Source organism: Salmo salar, chromosome 25 (assembly GCF_965601325.2).
Source record: "Salmo salar chromosome 25, fSalSal1, whole genome shotgun sequence".
Taxonomy (NCBI): domain Eukaryota; kingdom Metazoa; phylum Chordata; class Actinopteri; order Salmoniformes; family Salmonidae; genus Salmo; species Salmo salar.
Genome location: NC_138315.1, coordinates 49033505 through 49052500, shown reverse-complemented (window position 1 = coordinate 49052500; position 18996 = coordinate 49033505). Strand labels below are relative to the sequence as shown.

At 49.1% G+C, this 18996-nt stretch overlaps 1 protein-coding gene across 1 annotated transcript in view; it reads left to right on the top strand.

Annotated features, from left to right (window-relative positions):
- The window catches only part of LOC106586892 (syntaxin-binding protein 5-like), a 196981-nt gene that overhangs the window by 95171 nt on the left and 82814 nt on the right, over nucleotides 1-18996 (top strand). The window contains exons 7-8 of the mRNA XM_082969242.1: nucleotides 841-964; nucleotides 11170-11245. Coding sequence (XP_082825368.1) covers nucleotides 841-964; nucleotides 11170-11245 — 200 coding nt within the window. The remainder of the gene's footprint in view (nucleotides 1-840; nucleotides 965-11169; nucleotides 11246-18996) is intronic.

The window sequence follows — 18996 nt, the reverse complement described above, 5'->3', positions numbered from 1 at the left end:
CTTGGCTGGTGCTAGGCCGCTTGGCTGGTGCTAGCTCACTCGGCTGGTGCTAGGCCGCTCGGCTGGTGCTAGCTCGCTTGGCTGGTGCTAGGCAGCTCGGCTGGTGCTAGCACATGCTCAGATCAATTACACTGCCTGAACTCCGATTAATTAAGGTGTTTACATGTCCTAATAATTTCTCAGAAAACCAGGTGTTTTAATCAACGTATGCTATACTCTCGATTTTGACCTTACACCAAATAAGATAAGCAGAGTAAGGTGTTTACTTGCCTTCTGCCATAATCAGTTTAATATCAAATAGTTACTATGCAGGTAAACATTATCTCTGTGTGTGTGTTGACTCTAGGGAAGGAACGTAAGCCTAATTGGATTGCATTATTTACTTTTACTGTGTAATAATTTGAATGTTACATGTACGACTGTCCATTTCCTTAGTTTCCCCTCCCCTCCATCCCTGTACCTCTCCGGTTCTATTTCTAGTTATCTGTTTGAAGTGGTATTGATCCTGCTCACAGTTTTAATCAGTCCAGCTCTATCCGTTTTCACTCTCATTTAGTTCCAAAGTAGTTTAGGGACAGCACTGATTTGATTTAGGTACTAGGTTAACCCTGGGTGAAGGGGTGCATTCTGTCCTCACATGGGGCACCAATGCAGGTAGGAGAGTTTCCACATTCCCCTCCCTCTCTCTACCCTTAACATATCTTCCTCTCTCCCTCCTAACATTGCCCTCCTCCCTCCCTGAATCTATCCTTTAAAGCTCTCTCTCTCTCTCTCTCTCTACCCTCACAATCCCCTCCTCCCTCCCTCCCTCTGTCTAACTTTAATTCTCTCTCCCTCCAGGCTATCCATTCTGTGAGCTGGCACCATGAAGGGAAGCAGTTCATGTGTAGCCACTCAGACGGCAGCCTGACTATGTGGAACCTGAGGAACACAGCCAGGCCTATTCAGATCACATATCCTCATGGTGAAACACACACACACACGTACACAAACACACACACACGTAAACAAACAAACACACACGTACTAACTCATGTCAGATGTTTGCTGAATACTCTTTGAGCTCTGATTGTGATGAGAAAACTCTGCTTCTCTGCCACGGCCTTGGCTGTCTGTGACTGTGATGGACTGGTCTGTGTGTAGGCGGAATTCATTGACCCTTTGAACTATCTCATGGAAGACTCCAGCATTGTCTGTCTGCTCAGAGCTCAGCCCCACAGGAAGGACACACACAGTCTGTCTGTGTGTCTGTCTGTCATACTGAGGATACGTAATTGGACTGGAGCAGTGGGCTAATAGGACTGGAGCAGTGGGCTACAAGAACTGGAGCAGTGGGCTAATAGGACTGGAGCAGTGGGCTAATAGGACTGGATCAGTGGGCTAACACGACTGGAGCAGTGGGCTAATAGGACTGGAGGAGTGGGCTAATAGGACTGGAGCAGTGGGCTAATAGGACTGGAGCAGTGGGCTAATAGGACTGGAGCAGTGGGCTAATAGGGCTGGAGCAGTGGGCTAATAGGACTGGAGCAGTGGGCTAATAGGACTGGAGCAGTGGGCTAATAGGACTGGAGATAGTGGGCTAATAGGCTAATAGGACTGGAGCAGTGGGCTAATAGGACTGGAGCAGTGGGCTAAAAGAACTGGAGCAGTGGGCTAATAGGACTGGAGCAGTGTGCTAATAGGACTGGAGAATAGAACTGGAGCAGTGAGCTCATAGGACTGGAGCAGTGGGCTAATAGGACTGGAGCAGTGGGCTAATAGGACTGGAGCAGTGGGCTAAAAGAACTGGAGCAGTGGGCTAATTGGACTGGAGCAGTGGGCTAATAGAACTGGAGCAATGGGCTAATAGGACTGGAGCAGTGGGCTAATAGGACTGGAGCAGTGGGCTAATAGGACTGGAGCAGTGGGCTAATAGGACTGTAGCAGTGGCTAAAAGAACTGGAGCAGTGGGCTAATAGGACTGGAGCAGTGGGCTAATAGGACTGGAGAATAGAACTGGAGCAGTGGGCTAATAGGACTGGAGCAGTGGGCTAATAGGACTGGAGCAGTGGGCTAATAGGACTGGAGCAGTGGGCTAATAGAACTGGAGCAGTGGGCTAATAGGACTGGAGCAGTGGGCTAATAGGACTGGAGCAGTGGGCTAATAGGGCTGGAGCAGTGGGCTAATAGGACTGGAGCAGTGGGCTAATAGGACTGGAGCAGTGGGCTAATAGGACTGGAGATAGTGGGCTAATAGGCTAATAGGACTGGAGCAGTGGGCTAATAGGACTGGAGCAGTGGGCTAAAAGAACTGGAGCAGTGGGCTAATAGGACTGGAGCAGTGTGCTAATAGGACTGGAGAATAGAACTGGAGCAGTGAGCTCATAGGACTGGAGCAGTGGGCTAATAGGACTGGAGCAGTGGGCTAATAGGACTGGAGCAGTGGGCTAAAAGAACTGGAGCAGTGGGCTAATTGGACTGGAGCAGTGGGCTAATAGAACTGGAGCAGTTGGCTAATAGGACTGGAGCAGTGGGCTAATAGGACTGGAGCAGTGGGCTAATAGGACTGGAGCAGTGGGCTAAAAGAACTGGAGCAGTGGGCTAATAAAACTGGAGCAGTGGGCTAATAGGACTGGAGCATGTTGGCTAATAGGACTGGAGCAGGGGGCTATTAGTACTGGAGCAGTGGGCTAATAGGACTGGAGCAGTGGGCTAATAAAACTGGAGCAGTGTGCTAATAGGACTGGAGAATAGAACTGGAGCAGTGGGCTAATAGGACTGGAGCAGTGGGCTTATAGGTATGGAGCAGTGGGCTTATAGTACTGGAGCAGTGGGCTTTTAGGACTTGAGCAGTGGGCTAATAGAACTGGAGCAGTGGGCTAATAGGACTGGAGCAGTTGGCTAATAGGACTGGAGCAGGGGGCTAATAGGACTGGAGCAGTGGGCTAATAGGACTGGAGCAGCGGGCTAATAGGACTGGAGCAGCGGGCTAATAAGACTGGAGCAGTAGGCTAACAGGACTGGAGCAGTGGGCTAATAGGACTGGAGCAGGGGGCTAATAGGACTGGAGCAGTGGGCTAATAGAACTGGCGCAGTGGGCTAATAAGACTGGAGCAGTGGGCTAATAGGACTGGAGGAGTGGGCTAACAGGACTGGAGCAGTGGGCTAATAGGACTGGATCAGTGGGCTAATAGGACTGGAGAATAGAACTGGAGCAGTGGGCTAATAGGACTGGAGCAGTGGGCTAATAGGACTGGAGCAGTGGGCTAAAAGAACTGGAGCAGTGGGCTAATAAAACTGGAGCAGTGGGCTAATAGGACTGGAGCATGTTGGCTAATAGGACTGGAGCAGGGGGCTATTAGGACTGGAGCAGTGGGCTAATAGGACTGGAGCAGTGGGCTAATAAAACTGGAGCAGTGTGCTAATAGGACTGGAGAATAGAACTGGAGCAGTGGGCTAATAGGACTGGAGCAGTGGGCTTATAGGTATGGAGCAGTGGGCTTATAGTACTGGAGCAGTGGGCTTTTAGGACTTGAGCAGTGGGCTAATAGAACTGGAGCAGTGGGCTAAAAGAACTGTAGCAGTGGGCTAATAGGACTGGAGCAGTGTGCTAATAGGACTGGAGAATAGAACTGGAGCAGTGGGCTAATAGGACTGGAGCAGTGGGCTAATAGGAATGGAGCAGTGGGCTAATAGGAATGGAGCAGTGGGCTAAAAGAACTGGAGCAGTGGGCTAATAGGACTGGAGCAGTGGGCTAATAGAACTGGAGCAGTGGGCTAATAGGACTGGAGCAGTGGGCTAATAGAACTGGAGCAGGGGGCTAATAGGACTGGAGCAGTGGGCTAATAGGACTAGAGCAGCGGGCTAATAGGACTGGAGCAGTGGGCTAATAGAACTGGAGCAGTGGGCTAATAGGACTGGAGCAGTTGGCTAATAGGACTGGAGCTGGGAGCTAATAGGACTGGAGCAGTGGGCTAATAGGACTAGAGCAGCGGGCTAATAGGACTGGAGCAGTGGGCTAATAGGACTGGAGCAGTGAGCTAACAGGACTGGAGCAGTGGGCTAATATAACTGGAGCAGTGGGCTAAAAGAACTGGAGCAGTGGGCTAATAGAACTGGAGCAGTGGGCTAATAGGACTGGAGCAGTGGGCTAATAGGACTGGAGCAGTGGGCTCATAGGACTGGAGCAGTGGGCTAATAGGACTGGAGCAGTGGGCTAATAGGAATGGAGCAGTGGGCTTATAGTACTGGAGCAGTGGGCTTATAGGACTGGAACAGTGGGCTAATAGGAATGGAGCAGTGGGCTAATAGGAATGGAGCAGTGGGCTAAAAGAACTGGAGCAGTGGGCTAATAGGACAGGAGAAGTGGGCTAATAGAACTGGAGCAGTGGGCTAATAGGACTGGAGCAGTGGGCTAATAAGACTGGAGCAGTGGGCTAATATGAATTGAGCAGGGGGCTTATAGTACTGGAGCAGTGGGCTCATAGGACTGGAACAGTGGGCTAATATGAATGGAGCAGTGGGCTAATAGGAATGGAGCAGTGGGCTAAAAGAACTGGAGCAGTGGGCTAATAGGACTGGAGCAGTGGGCTAATAGAACTGGAGCAGTGGGCTAATTGGACTGGAGCAGTGGGCTAATAGAACTGGAGCAGTGGGCTAATAGGACTGGAGCAGCGGGCTAATAGGACTGGAGCAGCGGGCTAATAAGACTGGAGCAGTAGTCTAACAGGACTGGAGCAGTGGGCTAATAGAACTGGTGCAGTGGGCTAATAGGACTGGAGCAGTGGGCTAATAGGACTGGAGCAGTGGGCTAATAGGACTGGAGCAGTGGGCTAATAGGACTGGGGCAGTGGGCTAACAGGACTGGAGCAGTGGGCTAATAGGACTGGAGAATAGAACTGGAGCAGTGGGCTAATAGGACTGGAGCAGTGGGCTAATAGGACTGGAGCAGTGGGCTAAAAGAACTGGAGCAGTGGGCTAATAGGACTGGAGCAGTGGGCTAATAGAACTGGAGCAGTGGGCTAATAGGACTGGAGCAGTGGGCTAATAAGACTGGAGCAGTGGGCTAATATGAATGGAGCAGGGGGCTTATAGTACTGGAGCAGTGGGCTAATAGGACTGGAACAGTGGGCTAATATGAATGGAGCAGTGGGCTAAAAGAACTGGAACAGTGGGCTAATAGGACTGGAGCAGTGGGCTAATAGAACTGGAGCAGTGGGCTAATTGGACTGGAGCAGTGGGCTAATAGAACTGGAGCAGTGGGCTAATAGGACTGGAGCAGCGGGCTAATAGGACTGGAGCAGCGGGCTAATAAGACTGGAGCAGTACGCTAACAGGACTGGAGCAGTGGGCTAATAGAACTGGAGCAGTGGGCTAATAGGACTGGAGCAGTGGGCTAATAGGACTGGAGGAGTGGGCTAACAGGACTGGAGCAGTGGGCTAATAGGACTGGATCAGTGTGCTAATAGGACTGGAGAATAGAACTGGAGCAGTGGGCTAATAGGACTGGAGCAGTGGGCTAATAGGACTGGAGCAGTGGGCTAAAAGAACTGGAGCAGTGGGCTAATAAAACTGGAGCAGTGGGCTAATAGGACTGGAGCATGTTGGCTAATAGGACTGGAGCAGGCGGCTATTAGGACTGGAGCAGTGGGCTAATAGGACTGGAGCAGTGGGCTAATAAAACTGGAGCAGTGTGCTAATAGGACTGGAGAATAGAACTGGAGCAGTGGGCTAAAAGAACTGGAGCAGTGGGCTAATAGGACTGGAGCAGTGGGCTAATAGAACTGGAGCAGTGGGCTAATAGGACTGGAGCAGTGGGCTAATAGAACTGGAGCAGGGGGCTAATAGGACTGGAGCAGTTGCTAATAGGACTGGAGCTGGGAGCTAATAGGACTGGAGCAGTGGGCTAATAGGACTAGAGCAGCGGGCTAATAGGACTGGAGCAGTGGGCTAATAGGACTGGAGCAGTGGGCTAATAGGACTGGAGCAGTGGGCTAATAGAACTGGAGCAGTGGGCTAAAAGAACTGGAGCAGTGGGCTAATAGAACTGGAGCAGTGGGCTAATAGGACTGGAGCAGTGGGCTAATAGGACTGGAGCAGTGGGCTCATAGGACTGGAGCAGTGGGCTAATAGGACTGGAGCAGTGGGCTAATAGGAATGGAGCAGTGGGCTTATAGTACTGGAGCAGTGGGCTTATAGGACTGGAACAGTGGGCTAATAGGAATGGAGCAGTGGGCTAAAAGAACTGGAGCAGTGGGCTAATAGGACTGGAGCAGTGGGCTAATAGAACTGGAGCAGTGGGCTAATAGGACTGGAGCAGCGGGCAAATAGGACTGGAGCAGTGGGCTAATAGGACTGGAGCAGTGGGCTAATAGGACTGGAGCAGTGGGCCAATAGGATTGGAGCAGTGGGCTAATATGACTGGGGCAGTGGGCTAACAGGACTGGAGCAGTGGGTTAATAGGACTGGAGAATAGAACTTGAGCAGTGGGCTAATAGGACTGGAGCAGTGGGCTAATAGGACTGGAGCAGTGGGCTAAACGAACTGGAGCAGTGGGCTAATAGGACTGGAGCAGTGGGCTAATAGGACTGGAGCAGTGGGCTAATAGGACTGGAGCAGTGGGCTAATAGGACTGGGGCAGTGGGCTAACAGGACTGGAGCAGTGGGCTAATAGGACTGGAGAATAGAACTGGAGCTGTGGGCTAATAGGACTGGAGCAGTGGGCTAATAGGACTGGAGCAGTGGGCTAATAGGACTGGAGAATAGAACTGGAGCAGTGGGCTAATAGGACTGGAGCAGTGGGCTAATAGGACTGGAGCAGTGGGCTAAAAGAACTGGAGCAGTGGGCTAATAGGACTGGAGCAGTGGGCTAATAAGACTGGAGCAGTGGGCTAATATGAATGGAGCAGGGGGCTTATAGTACTGGAGCAGTGGGCTCATAGGACTGGAACAGTGGGCTAATAGGAATGGAGCAGTGGGCTAATAGGAATGGAGCAGTGGGCTAAAAGAACTGGAGCAGTGGGCTAATAGGACTGGAGCAGTGGGCTAATAGAACTGGAGCAGTGGGCTAATTGGACTGGAGCAGTGGGCTAATAGAACTGGAGCAGTGGGCTAATAGGACTAGAGCAGTTGGCAAATAGGACTGGAGCAGGGGGCTAATAGGACTGGAGCAGTGGGCTAATAGAACTGGAGCAGTGGGCTAATAGGACTGGAGCAGTGGGCTAATAGAACTGGAGCAGGGGGCTAATAGGACTGGAGCAGTTGCTAATAGGACTGGAGCTGGGAGCTAATAGGACTGGAGCAGTGGGCTAATAGGACTAGAGCAGCGGGCTAATAGGACTGGAGCAGTGGGCTAATAGGACTGGAGCAGTGGGCTAATAGGACTGGAGCAGTGGGCTAATAGAACTGGAGCAGTGGGCTAAAAGAACTGGAGCAGTGGGCTAATAGAACTGGAGCAGTGGGCTAATAGGACTGGAGCAGTGGGCTAATAGGACTGGAGCAGTGGGCTCATAGGACTGGAGCAGTGGGCTAATAGGACTGGAGCAGTGGGCTAATAGGATTGGAGCAGTGGGCTTATAGTACTGGAGCAGTGGGCTTATAGGACTGGAACAGTGGGCTAATAGGAATGGAGCAGTGGGCTAAAAGAACTGGAGCAGTGGGCTAATAGGACTGGAGCAGTGGGCTAATAGAACTGGAGCAGTGGGCTAATAGGACTGGAGCAGCGGGCAAATAGGACTGGAGCAGTGGGCTAATAGGACTGGAGCAGTGGGCTAATAGGACTGGAGCAGTGGGCCAATAGGATTGGAGCAGTGGGCTAATATGACTGGGGCAGTGGGCTAACAGGACTGGAGCAGTGGGCTAATAGGACTGGAGAATAGAACTTGAGCAGTGGGCTAATAGGACTGGAGCAGTGGGCTAATAGGACTGGAGCAGTGGGCTAAAAGAACTGGAGCAGTGGGCTAATAGGACTGGAGCAGTGGGCTAATAGGACTGGAGCAGTGGGCTAATAGGACTGGAGCAGTGGGCTAATAGGACTGGGGCAGTGGGCTAACAGGACTGGAGCAGTGGGCTAATAGGACTGGAGAATAGAACTGGAGCTGTGGGCTAATAGGACTGGATCAGTGGGCTAATAGGACTGGAGCAGTGGGCTAAAAGAACTGGAGCAGTGGGCTAATAGGACTGGAGAAGTGGGCTAATAGAACTGGAGCAGTGGGCTAATAGGACTGGAGCAGTGGGCTAATAGGACTGGGGCAGTGGGCTAACAGGACTGGAGCAGTGGGCTAATAGGACTGGAGTAGTGGGCTAATAAGACTGGAGCAGTGGGCTAATATGAATGGAGCAGGGGGCTTATAGTACTGGAGCAGTGGGCTCATAGGACTGGAACAGTGGGCTAATAGGAATGGAGCAGTGGGCTAATAGGAATGGAGCAGTGGGCTAAAAGAACTGGAGCAGTGGGCTAATAGGACTGGAGCAGTGGGCTAATAGAACTGGAGCAGTGGGCTAATTGGACTGGAGCAGTGGGCTAATAGAACTGGAGCAGTGGGCTAATAGGACTAGAGCAGTTGGCAAATAGGACTGAAGCAGGGGGCTAATAGGACTGGAGCAGTGGGCTAATAGGACTGGAGCAGCGGGCTAATAGGACTGGAGCAGCGGGCTAATAGGACTGGAGCAGCGGGCTAACAGGACTGGAGCAGTGGGCTAATAGGACTGGAGCAAGGGGCTAATAGGTCTGGAGCAGTGGGTGAATAGGACTGGAGCAGTGGGCTAATAGAACTGGAGCAGTGGGCTAATAAGAATGGAGCATGTGGGCTAATAGGACTGGAGGAGTGGGCTAACAGGACTGGAGCAGTGGGCTAATAGGACTGGAGCAGTGGTCTAATAGGACTGGAGCAGTGGACTAAAAGAACTGGAGCAGTGGGCTAATAGGACTGGAGCAGTGGGCTAATAGGACTGGAGCAGTGGGCTAATAGGACTGGAGCAGTGGGCTAATAGGACTGGGGCGGTGGGCTAATAGGACTGGAGCAGTGGGCTAATAGGACTGGAGATAGTGGGCTAATAGGCTAATAGGACTGGAGCAGTGGGCTAATAGGACTGGAGCAGTGGGCTAATAGGACTGGAGCAGTGGGCCAATAGGACTGGAGCAGTGGGCTAATAGGTCTGGGGCAGTGGGCTAATAGGACTGGAGCAGTGGGCGAATAGGACTGGAGCAGTGGGCTAATAGAACTGGAGCAGTGGGCTAATAGGACTGGAGCAGTGGGCTAATAGGACTGGAGGAGTGGGCTAACAGGACAGGAGCAGTGGGCTAATAGGACTGGAGGAGTGGGCTAACAGGACAGGAGCAGTGGGCTAATAGGACTGGAGTAGTGGGCTAATAGGACTGGAGCAGTGGGCTAATAGGACTGGAGCAGTGGGCTAAATAACTGGAGCAGTGGGCTAATAGGACTGGAGCAGTGGTCTAATAGGACTGGAGCAGTGGGCTAATAGGACTGGAGAAGTGGGCTAATAGTACTGGAGCTGTGGGCTAATAGGATGGGAGCAGTGGGCTAATAGGACTGGAGATAGTGGGCTAATAGGCTAATAGGACTGGAGCAGTGGGCTAATAGGACTGGAGCAGTGGGCTAATAGGACTGGAGCAGTGGGCTAATAGGACTGGAGAAATGGGCTAATAGTACTGGAGCAGTGGGCTAATAGGACTGGAACAGTGGGCAATTATTTTTATTTTATTTTATTTTATTTTACTTTATATGACTAGGCAGGTCAGAGAGAGAGCGAGAGATTCTTCTTTCACCTCAGCAAGAGACATTCTACTTTGACTCTGTTCTATTCCGCTATGTTCTGTTCTGCTCTGTGTCTTCTCTGTTCTGATCTGCTCTGTTGTGCTCTGTTCTGCCCTATGTTCTGCTGTGTTCTGTTCTACTCTGATTTGCTCTGTTCTGCTCTGTTCTGCTCTGTTCTGCCCTGTGTTCTGCTGTGTTCTTTTCTGCTATGTTCTGCTCTGTTCTACTCTGTTCTACTCTGCTCTGTGTCTTTTCTGCTCTGTGTCTGTTCTGTTCTGCTCTGCTCTACTCTGTTCTGCTCTGTTCTGTTCTGTTCTAGTCTGATCTGTTCTGCTCTGTTCTACTCTGTGTTCTGCTGTTTTCCGCTCTGTTCTGTTTGGTTCTGCTCTGTTCTTTTCTGCTCTGTTTTGCTCTACTCTGTTCTGCTTTGTGTTCTGCTCTGTTCTGCTCAGTTCTACCCTGCTCAGTTCTGCTCTGTTCTGTTTTGTTCTTCTCTGCTCTGTTTTGGTTCTTCTCTGTTCTGCTCTGCTCTATTCTGCTCTGTTTTGGTTCTGCTCTGTTCTGTTCTTCTCTGCTCTGCTCGATGTAGATTATTATGACTTGAGGTTGTATTATCTCTTTCATATGTAGGCTTATTAGCTGTTTAAACTGCATTTTCTGATTCATATGTAGGCTTATTAGCTGTTTAAACTGCATTTTCTGTTTCATATGTAGGCTTATTAGCTGTTTACACTGTATTTTGAGAAGGATGTTTTGTCATGAATACCGTAAGAGATGAACCCAGTATCCTGGATGATATGCCAGGTCAGATCCCAGAGGGAGGTATACTGCCTTACAGTGGTTCTTCCTTTACAAGTGGCGGCGTACTACAGCACATCTTGCAGGGTGCCGCCGAATTCTATGGCAAGTTATTTTAAGTGTCAGCCATTGTTGCCAGAATGATGCAATTTACCACAATCTGTCACCATCTACCAGAAACTGTAGCGGCATAAACTCAAAACTTTTAAATGAAGAACCACTGTACATACAGTAGACTTCAGAAGAGGTAAACATTGTAAACGACTTACATCTAGGTCACCCACCGCCGCCACATTATTCAACATGTTCTATTCTACTTCCCTCCACTCCCCAGCTTGTTAATCACAGTTAGCATAGGAATTAGATAGAAACAGATGCTTTGATGAGGAAAAGAGACAAAATGTGTTGTTGAACAGAATATGCAAACTCACACAGAGGTTATTCTACTGTATTACTAAATTCCATTACAGTTTGATCAGTTTAGAATTACAGTTGATGACAGTGATTTGAAAGACTGAGAGATTCTAATAACTCTTATTATCAAAGTATAAAAACTGTAAACATTTAAAGGGATAGTCCACTTTTTGAGATGTTCCCTTTTCTCGTCTCCCCTAGGGAAGATACTGAAGGAAGGGAGGAAGGAGTCGTGTAAGCCCATCCTCAAGGTGGAATACAAGACCTCCAGAAACAGGTAACCCATGAGCCTCTAACAGGTAAACCAGAAGCATGTAACAGGTAAACCATGTGTCTCTAACTTCATAGGGCTAGGACCCTTTTTTCTCAATTTCCACTTTGATTTATGTGCCCAAAGTAACCTGCCTGTTGCTCAGGCCCTGAAGCCAGGATATGCATATAATTGGTACCATTGGAAAGAACACTTTGCAGTTTGTAGAAATTGTAAAATAATGTAGGAGAATATAACACAATAAATATGGTAGGAGAAAATCCAAAGAAAAACCAACCAGATTCTGGGGCATACTCAATTCTAGCTCCCAGGATGCAAATCCTATGGCTTCTACAGGGTGTCAGCAGTCTATGTTCAAGGTTTCAGGGTTGTAACTTCCAAAACTAATAAGAAATATGAGTTTCAGTACAGGGACACAGTCTTGGAAATGTGTGTATGCTCGCGCGATGAAGACAGAACGCACCTGCTAAAATTGTTTTCCTTTTGAACATACTTCTTTCAGTTAGAAATATTATAGTTTGATTACATTTTAGGGTATCTGAGAAGTAACTAGAAACATATTTTGACTTGCTGAAACAAAGTTTAGAGGTAGATTTTTGGATTCCGTTCTTTGCATGTTGAACGAGTGGATTACTCAAATCGACGACGCCAACTAAACAGCCTTTTTGGGATTAGAAGAAGGATTTTATCTAACAAAATGACACTACATGTTATAGCTGGGACCCTTTGGATGACAAATCAGAGGAAGATTTTCAAAAAGTAAGTGAATATTTAATCGCTATTTGTAAATTTATGAAACCTGTGCCAGTGGAACAATATTTTGATGTTGGGCGCCATCCTCAATCAATCGCATGGTATGCTTTCGCTGTAATAGCTACTGTAAATCGGACAGTGCAGTTAGGTTAACAAAAATTTAAGTTTTCAACCGATATAAGACACTTGTATGTACCTAAATGTTTAATATACATAATGTTTATGATTATTTATTTCAATTGTTCGCCCTCCAGTTTCACCGGAAGTTGTCCCGCTAGCGGGGACACATTAGTCATAACCCATTTTCTAGGAAGTGTTTAGATAAATGTTTTTGCCCTCTTTTCCATTCACCCTCAAATACAGAGAAGTTCTCTTTGATATTGCACCAAACAAATTAATGTCAAAAGCAGTCCTCGTGTAGTGCAAATTAATTTAAATTTTCAATGTTTGTATTTGCCCAAAACTATTTTGATGTGCTTCTGAAATGAAACTCAGTATGAACATGTTCCAGATAGGTCTGAGTCATCCATCTGCAGGCTTTATATCACACCAGAAGACAATTAACAGTACAGGGAGCCTTTTAAAAGCATTTCATATCTCCACCCACGGGATTGAGAGGAGAGCCTCTGAACTTCCTATCGAGATTCATGATCTTTGTTGTCAGTTGAAGTTGGAAGTTTTACATACACCTTAGCCAAATACATTTCAACTCAGTTTTATACAATTCCTGACATTTAATCCTAGTAAAGATTCCTGTCATAGGTCAGTTAGGATCACCACTTTATTTTAAGAATGTGAAATGTCAGAATAATAGTAGAGAGAATGATTTTTTTCAGCTTTCATCACATTCCCAGTGGGTCGGACATTTACATACACTCAATTCGTATTTGGTAGCATTGCCTTTAAATTGTTTAACTTGGGTAAAATGTTTCGGATAGTCTTCCCACAATATGTTGGGTGAATTTTGGCCCATTCCTCCTGACAGAGCTGGTGTAACTGAGTCAGGTTTATGGGTATACTTGCTCGCACACTCTTTTTCAGTTCTGCCCACAAATTTTCTATAGGGTTGAGGTCAGGGCTTTGTGATGGCCACTCCAATACCTTGACTTTGTTGTCCTTAAGCCATTTTGCCACAACTTTGGAAGTATGCTTGGGGTCATTGTCCATTTGGAAAACCCATTTGCGACCAAGCTTTAACTTCCTGATTGATGTCTTGAGATGTTGCTTTAATATATCCACATCATTCTCTCTCCTCATGATGCCATCTATTTTGTGAAGTGCACCAGTCCCTCCTGCAGCAAAGCACCCCCCACAACATGATGCTGCCACCCCCGTGCTTCACGGTTGGTATGGTGTTCTTCAGCTTGCAAGCCTCCCCCTTTTTCCTCCAAACATAACGATGTTCATCAGACCAGAGGACATTTCTCCAAAAAGTTCGATCTTTGTCCCCATGTGCAGTTGCAAACCGTAGTCTGGCATTTTTATGGTGGTTTTGGAACAGCGGCCTTTCAGGTTATGTCGATATAGCACTCGTTTTACTGTGGATATAGATACTTTTGTACCTGTTTCCTTCAGCATCATCACAAGGTCTTTTGCTGTTGTTCTGGGATTGATTTGCACTTTTCGCACCAAAGTATTTTCATCTCTAGGAGACAGAACACTTCTCCTTCCTGAGCGGTTTGATGATTGCGTGGTCGAATGGTGTTTATACTTGCGTACCATTGTTTGTACAGATGAACGTGGTACCTTCAGGCATTTGGAAATTGCTCCTAAGGATTAATCAGACTTGTGGAGGTCTACAGTTTTTATTCTGAGGTCTTGGCTGATTTCTTTTGATTTCCACATGATGTCAAGCAAAGAGGCATTGAGTTTGAAGGTAGGCCTTGAAATACATCCACAGGTACACCTCCAATTGACTCAAATGATGTCAATTAGCCTATCAGAAGCTTCTAAAGCCATGACATCATTTTCAGCAAATTTTCCAAGCTGTTTAAAGGCACAGTCAACTTGGTGTATGTAAACTTCTGACCCACTGGAATGGTGATAAAGTGAATTATAAGTAATATAATCTGTCTGTAAACAGTTGTTGGAAAAATTACTTGTGTCATGCACAAAGTAGATGTCCTAACCGACTTTCCAAAACTATAGAAATTTGTGGAGTGGTTGAAACACGTGTTTTAATGACTCCAACCTAAGTGTATGTAAACTTCTGACTTCAACTGTATAGAAAAGCAAATTAAGAAAATGTGAGTCAAGTACTCACAGTGACACCCACTTTAGACTGGGACAGAGACAGCCACTTTAGACAGGGACAGTGACACCCACTTTAGACTGGGACAGTGACACCCTCTTTAGACTGGGACAGTGACACCCACTTTAGACTGGGACAGTGACACCCACTTTAGACTGGGACAGTGACAGCCACTTTAGACTGGGACAGTGACATCCACTTTAGACTGGGACAGTGACACCCACTTTAGACTGAGACAGTGACCCCCACTTTAGACTGGGACAGTGACCCCCACTTTAGACTGGGACAGTGACAGCCACTTTAGACTGGGACAGTGACCCCCACTTTAGACTGGGACAGTGACACCCACTTTAGACTGGGACAGTGACAGCCACTTTAGACTGGGACAGTGACAGCCACTTTAGACTGGGACAGTGACACCCACTTTAGACTGGGACAGTGACACCCACTTTAGACTGGGACAGTGACAGCCACTTTAGACTGGGACAGTGACATCCACTTTAGACTGGGACAGTGACAGCCACTTTAGACTGAGACAGTGACCCCCACTTTAGACTGGGACAGTGACCCCCACTTTAGACTGGGACAGTGACAGCCACTTTAGACTGGGACAGTGACCCCCACTTTAGACTGGGACAGTGACACCCACTTTAGACTGGGACAGTGACAGCCACTTTAGACTGGGACAGTGACAGCCACTTTAGACTGGGACAGTGACACCCACTTTAGACTGGGACAGTGAGCACCCACTTTAGACAGGGACAGAGACCCCCACTTTAGACTGGGACAGTGACACCCACTTTAGACTGGGACAGTGACACCCACTTTAGACTGGGACAGTGACACCCACATTAGACTGGGACAGTGACACCCACTTTAGACTGGGACAGTGACCCCCACTTTTGACTGGGACAGTGACACCCACTTTAGACTGGGACAGTGACACCCACTTTAGACTGGGACAGTGACACCCATTTTAGACTGGGACAGTGACACCCACTTTAGACTGGGACAGTGACAGACATTTTAGACTGGGACAGTGACCCCCACTTTAGACTGGGACAGTGACACCCACTTTAGACTGGCACAGTGACCCCCACTTTAGACTGGGACAGTGACACCCACTTTAGACTGGGACAGTGACACCCACTTTAGACTGGGACAGTGACACCCACTTTAGACTGGGACAGTGACCCCCACTTTAGACTGGGACAGTGACCCCCACTTTGACTGGGACAGTGACAGCCACTTTAGACTGGGACAGTGACCCCCACTTTAGACTGGGACAGTGACACCCACTTTAGACTGGGACAGTGACACCCACTTTAGACTGGGACAGTGACCCCCACTTTAGACTGGGACAGTGACACCCACTTTAGACTGGGACAGTGACACCCACTTTAGACTGGGACAGTGAGCCCCACTTTAGACTTGGACTGTGACACCCACTTTAGACTGGAACAGTGACCCCCACTTTAGACTGGGACAGTGACAGCCACTTTAGACAGGGACAGTGACCCCCACTTTAGACTGGGACAGTGACACCCACTTTAGACTGGGACAGTGACCCCCACTTTAGACTGGGACAGTGACCCCCACTTTAGACTGGGACAGTGACCCCCACTTTAGACTGGGACAGTGACCCCCACTTTAGACTGGGACAGTGACACCCACTTTAGACTGGGACAGTGACACCCACTTTAGATTGGGACAGTGACAGCCACTTTAGACTGGGACAGTGACACCCACTTTAGACTGGGACAGTGACCCCCACTTTAGACTGGGACAGTGAGCCCCACTTTAGACTGGGACAGTGACACCCACTTTAGACTGGAACAGTGACACCCACTTTAGACTGGGACAGTGACACCCACTTTAGACTGGGACAGTGACCCCCACTTTAGACTGGGACAGTGACAGCCACTTTAGACTGGGACAGTGACCCCTACTTTAGACTGGGACAGTGACCCCCACTTTAGACTGGGACAGTGACACCCACTTTAGACTGGGACAGTGACACCCACTTTAGACTGGGACAGTGACCCCCACTTTAGACTGGGACAGTGACCCCCACTTTAGACTGGGACAGTGAAACCCACTTTAGACTGGGACAGTGACACCCACTTTAGACTGGGACAGTGACAGCCACTTTAGACTGGGACAGTGACACCCACTTTAGACTGGGACAGTGACCCCCACTTTAGACTGGGACAGTGACCCCCACTTTAGACTGGGACAGTGACAGCCACTTTAGACTGGGACAGTGACCCCCACTTTAGACTGGGACAGTGACACCCACTTTAGACTGGGACAGTGACAGCCACTTTAGACTGGGACAGTGACACCCACTTTAGACTGGGACAGTGACACCCACTTTAGACTGGGACAGTGACCCCCACTTTAGACTGGGACAGTGACACCCACTTTAGACTGGGACAGTGACACCCACTTTAGACTGGGACAGTGACACCCACTTTAGACTGGGACAGTGACACCCACTTTAGACTGGGACAGTGACCCCCACTTTAGACTGGGACAGTGACACCCACTTTAGACTGGGACAGTGACACCCACTTTAGACTGGGACAGTGACCCCCACTTTAGACTGGGACAGTGACCCCCACTTTAGACTGGGACAGTGACACCCACTTTAGACTGGGACAGTGACACCCACTTTAGACTGGGACAGTGACACGCCACTTTAGACTGGGACAGTGACACCCACTTTAGACTGGGACAGTGACCCCCACTTTAGACTGGGACAGTGACACCCACTTTAGACTGGGACAGTGACACCCACTTTAGACTGGGACAGTGACAACCACTTTAGACTGGGTCAGTGACCACCACTTTAGACTGGGACAGTGACACCCACTTTAGACTGGGACAGTGACACCCACTTTAGACTGGGACAGTGACACGCACTTTAGACTGGGACAGTGACCCCCACTTTAGACTGGGACAGTGACACCCACTTTAGACTGGGACAGTGACAACCACTTTAGACTGGGTCAGTGACCACCACTTTAGACTGGGACAGTGACACCCACTTTAGACTGGGACAGTGACACCCACTTTAGACTGGGACAGTGACACGCACTTTAGACTGGGACAGTGACCCCCACTTTAGACTGGGACAGTGACACCCACTTTAGACTGGGACAGTGACCCCCACTTTAGACTGGGACAGTGACAGCCACTTTAGACTGGGACAGTGACCCCCACTTTAGACTGGGACAGTGACACCCACTTTAGACTGGGACAGTGACACCCACTTTAGACTGGGACAGTGACCCCCACTTTAGACTGGGACAGTGACAGCCACTTTAGACTGGGACAGTGACCCCCACTTTAGACTGGGACAGTGACAGCCACTTTAGACTGGGACAGTGACCCCCACTTTAGACTGGGACAGTGACACCCACTTTAGACTGGGACAGTGACACCCACTTTAGACTGGGACAGTGACACCCACTTTTGACTGGGACAGTGACACCCACTTTAGACTGGGACAGTGACACCCACTTTAGACTGGGACAGTGACCCCCACTTTAGACTGGGACAGTGACACCCACTTTAGACTGGGACAGTGACACCCACTTTAGACTGGGACAGTGACACCCACTTTAGACTGGGACAGTGACCCCCACTTTAGACTGGGACAGTGACACCCACTTTAGACTGGGACAGTGACACCCACTTTAGACTGGGACAGTGACACCCACTTTAGACTGGGACAGTGACACCCACTTTAGACTGGGACAGTGACCCCCACTTTAGACTGGGACAGTGACCCCCACTTTAGACTGGGACAGTGACACCCACTTTAGACTGGGACAGTGACCCCCACTTTTGACTGGGACAGTGACACCCACTTTAGACTTGGACAGTGACACCCACTTTAGACTGGGACAGTGACACCCACTTTAGACTGGGACAGTGACACCCACTTTAGACTGGGACAGTGACCCCCACTTTAGACTGGGACAGTGACCCCCACTTTAGACTGGGACAGTGACAGACATTTTAGACTGGGACAGTGACACCCACTTTAGACTGGCACAGTGACCCCCACTTTAGACTGGGACAGTGACACCCACTTTAGACTGGGACAATGACACCCACTTTAGACTGGGACAGTGACACCCACTTTAGACTGGGACAGTGACCCCCACTTTAGACTGGGACAGTGACCCCCACTTTAGACTGGGACAGTGACAGCCACTTTAGACTGGGACAGTGACCCCCACTTTAGACTGGGACACTGACACCCACTTTAGACTGGGACAGTGACACCCACTTTAGACTGGGACAGTGAGCCCCACTTTAGACTGGGACAGTGACACCCACTTTAGACTGGGACAGTGACCCCCACTTTAGACTGGGACAGTGACACCCACTTTAGACTGGGACAGTGACACCCACTTTAGACTGGGACAGTGACCCCCACTTTAGACTGGGACAGTGACCCCCACTTTGACTGGGACAGTGACAGCCACTTTAGACTGGGACAGTGACCCCCACTTTAGACTGGGACAGTGACACCCACTTTAGACTGGGACAGTGACACCCACTTTAGACTGGGACAGTGAGCCCCACTTTAGACTGGGACAGTGACACCCACTTTAGACTGGGACAGTTACCCCCACTTTAGACTGGAACAGTGACACCCACTTTAGACTGGGACAGTGACACCCACTTTAGACTGGGACAGTGACCCCCACTTTAGACTGGGACAGTGACACCCACTTTA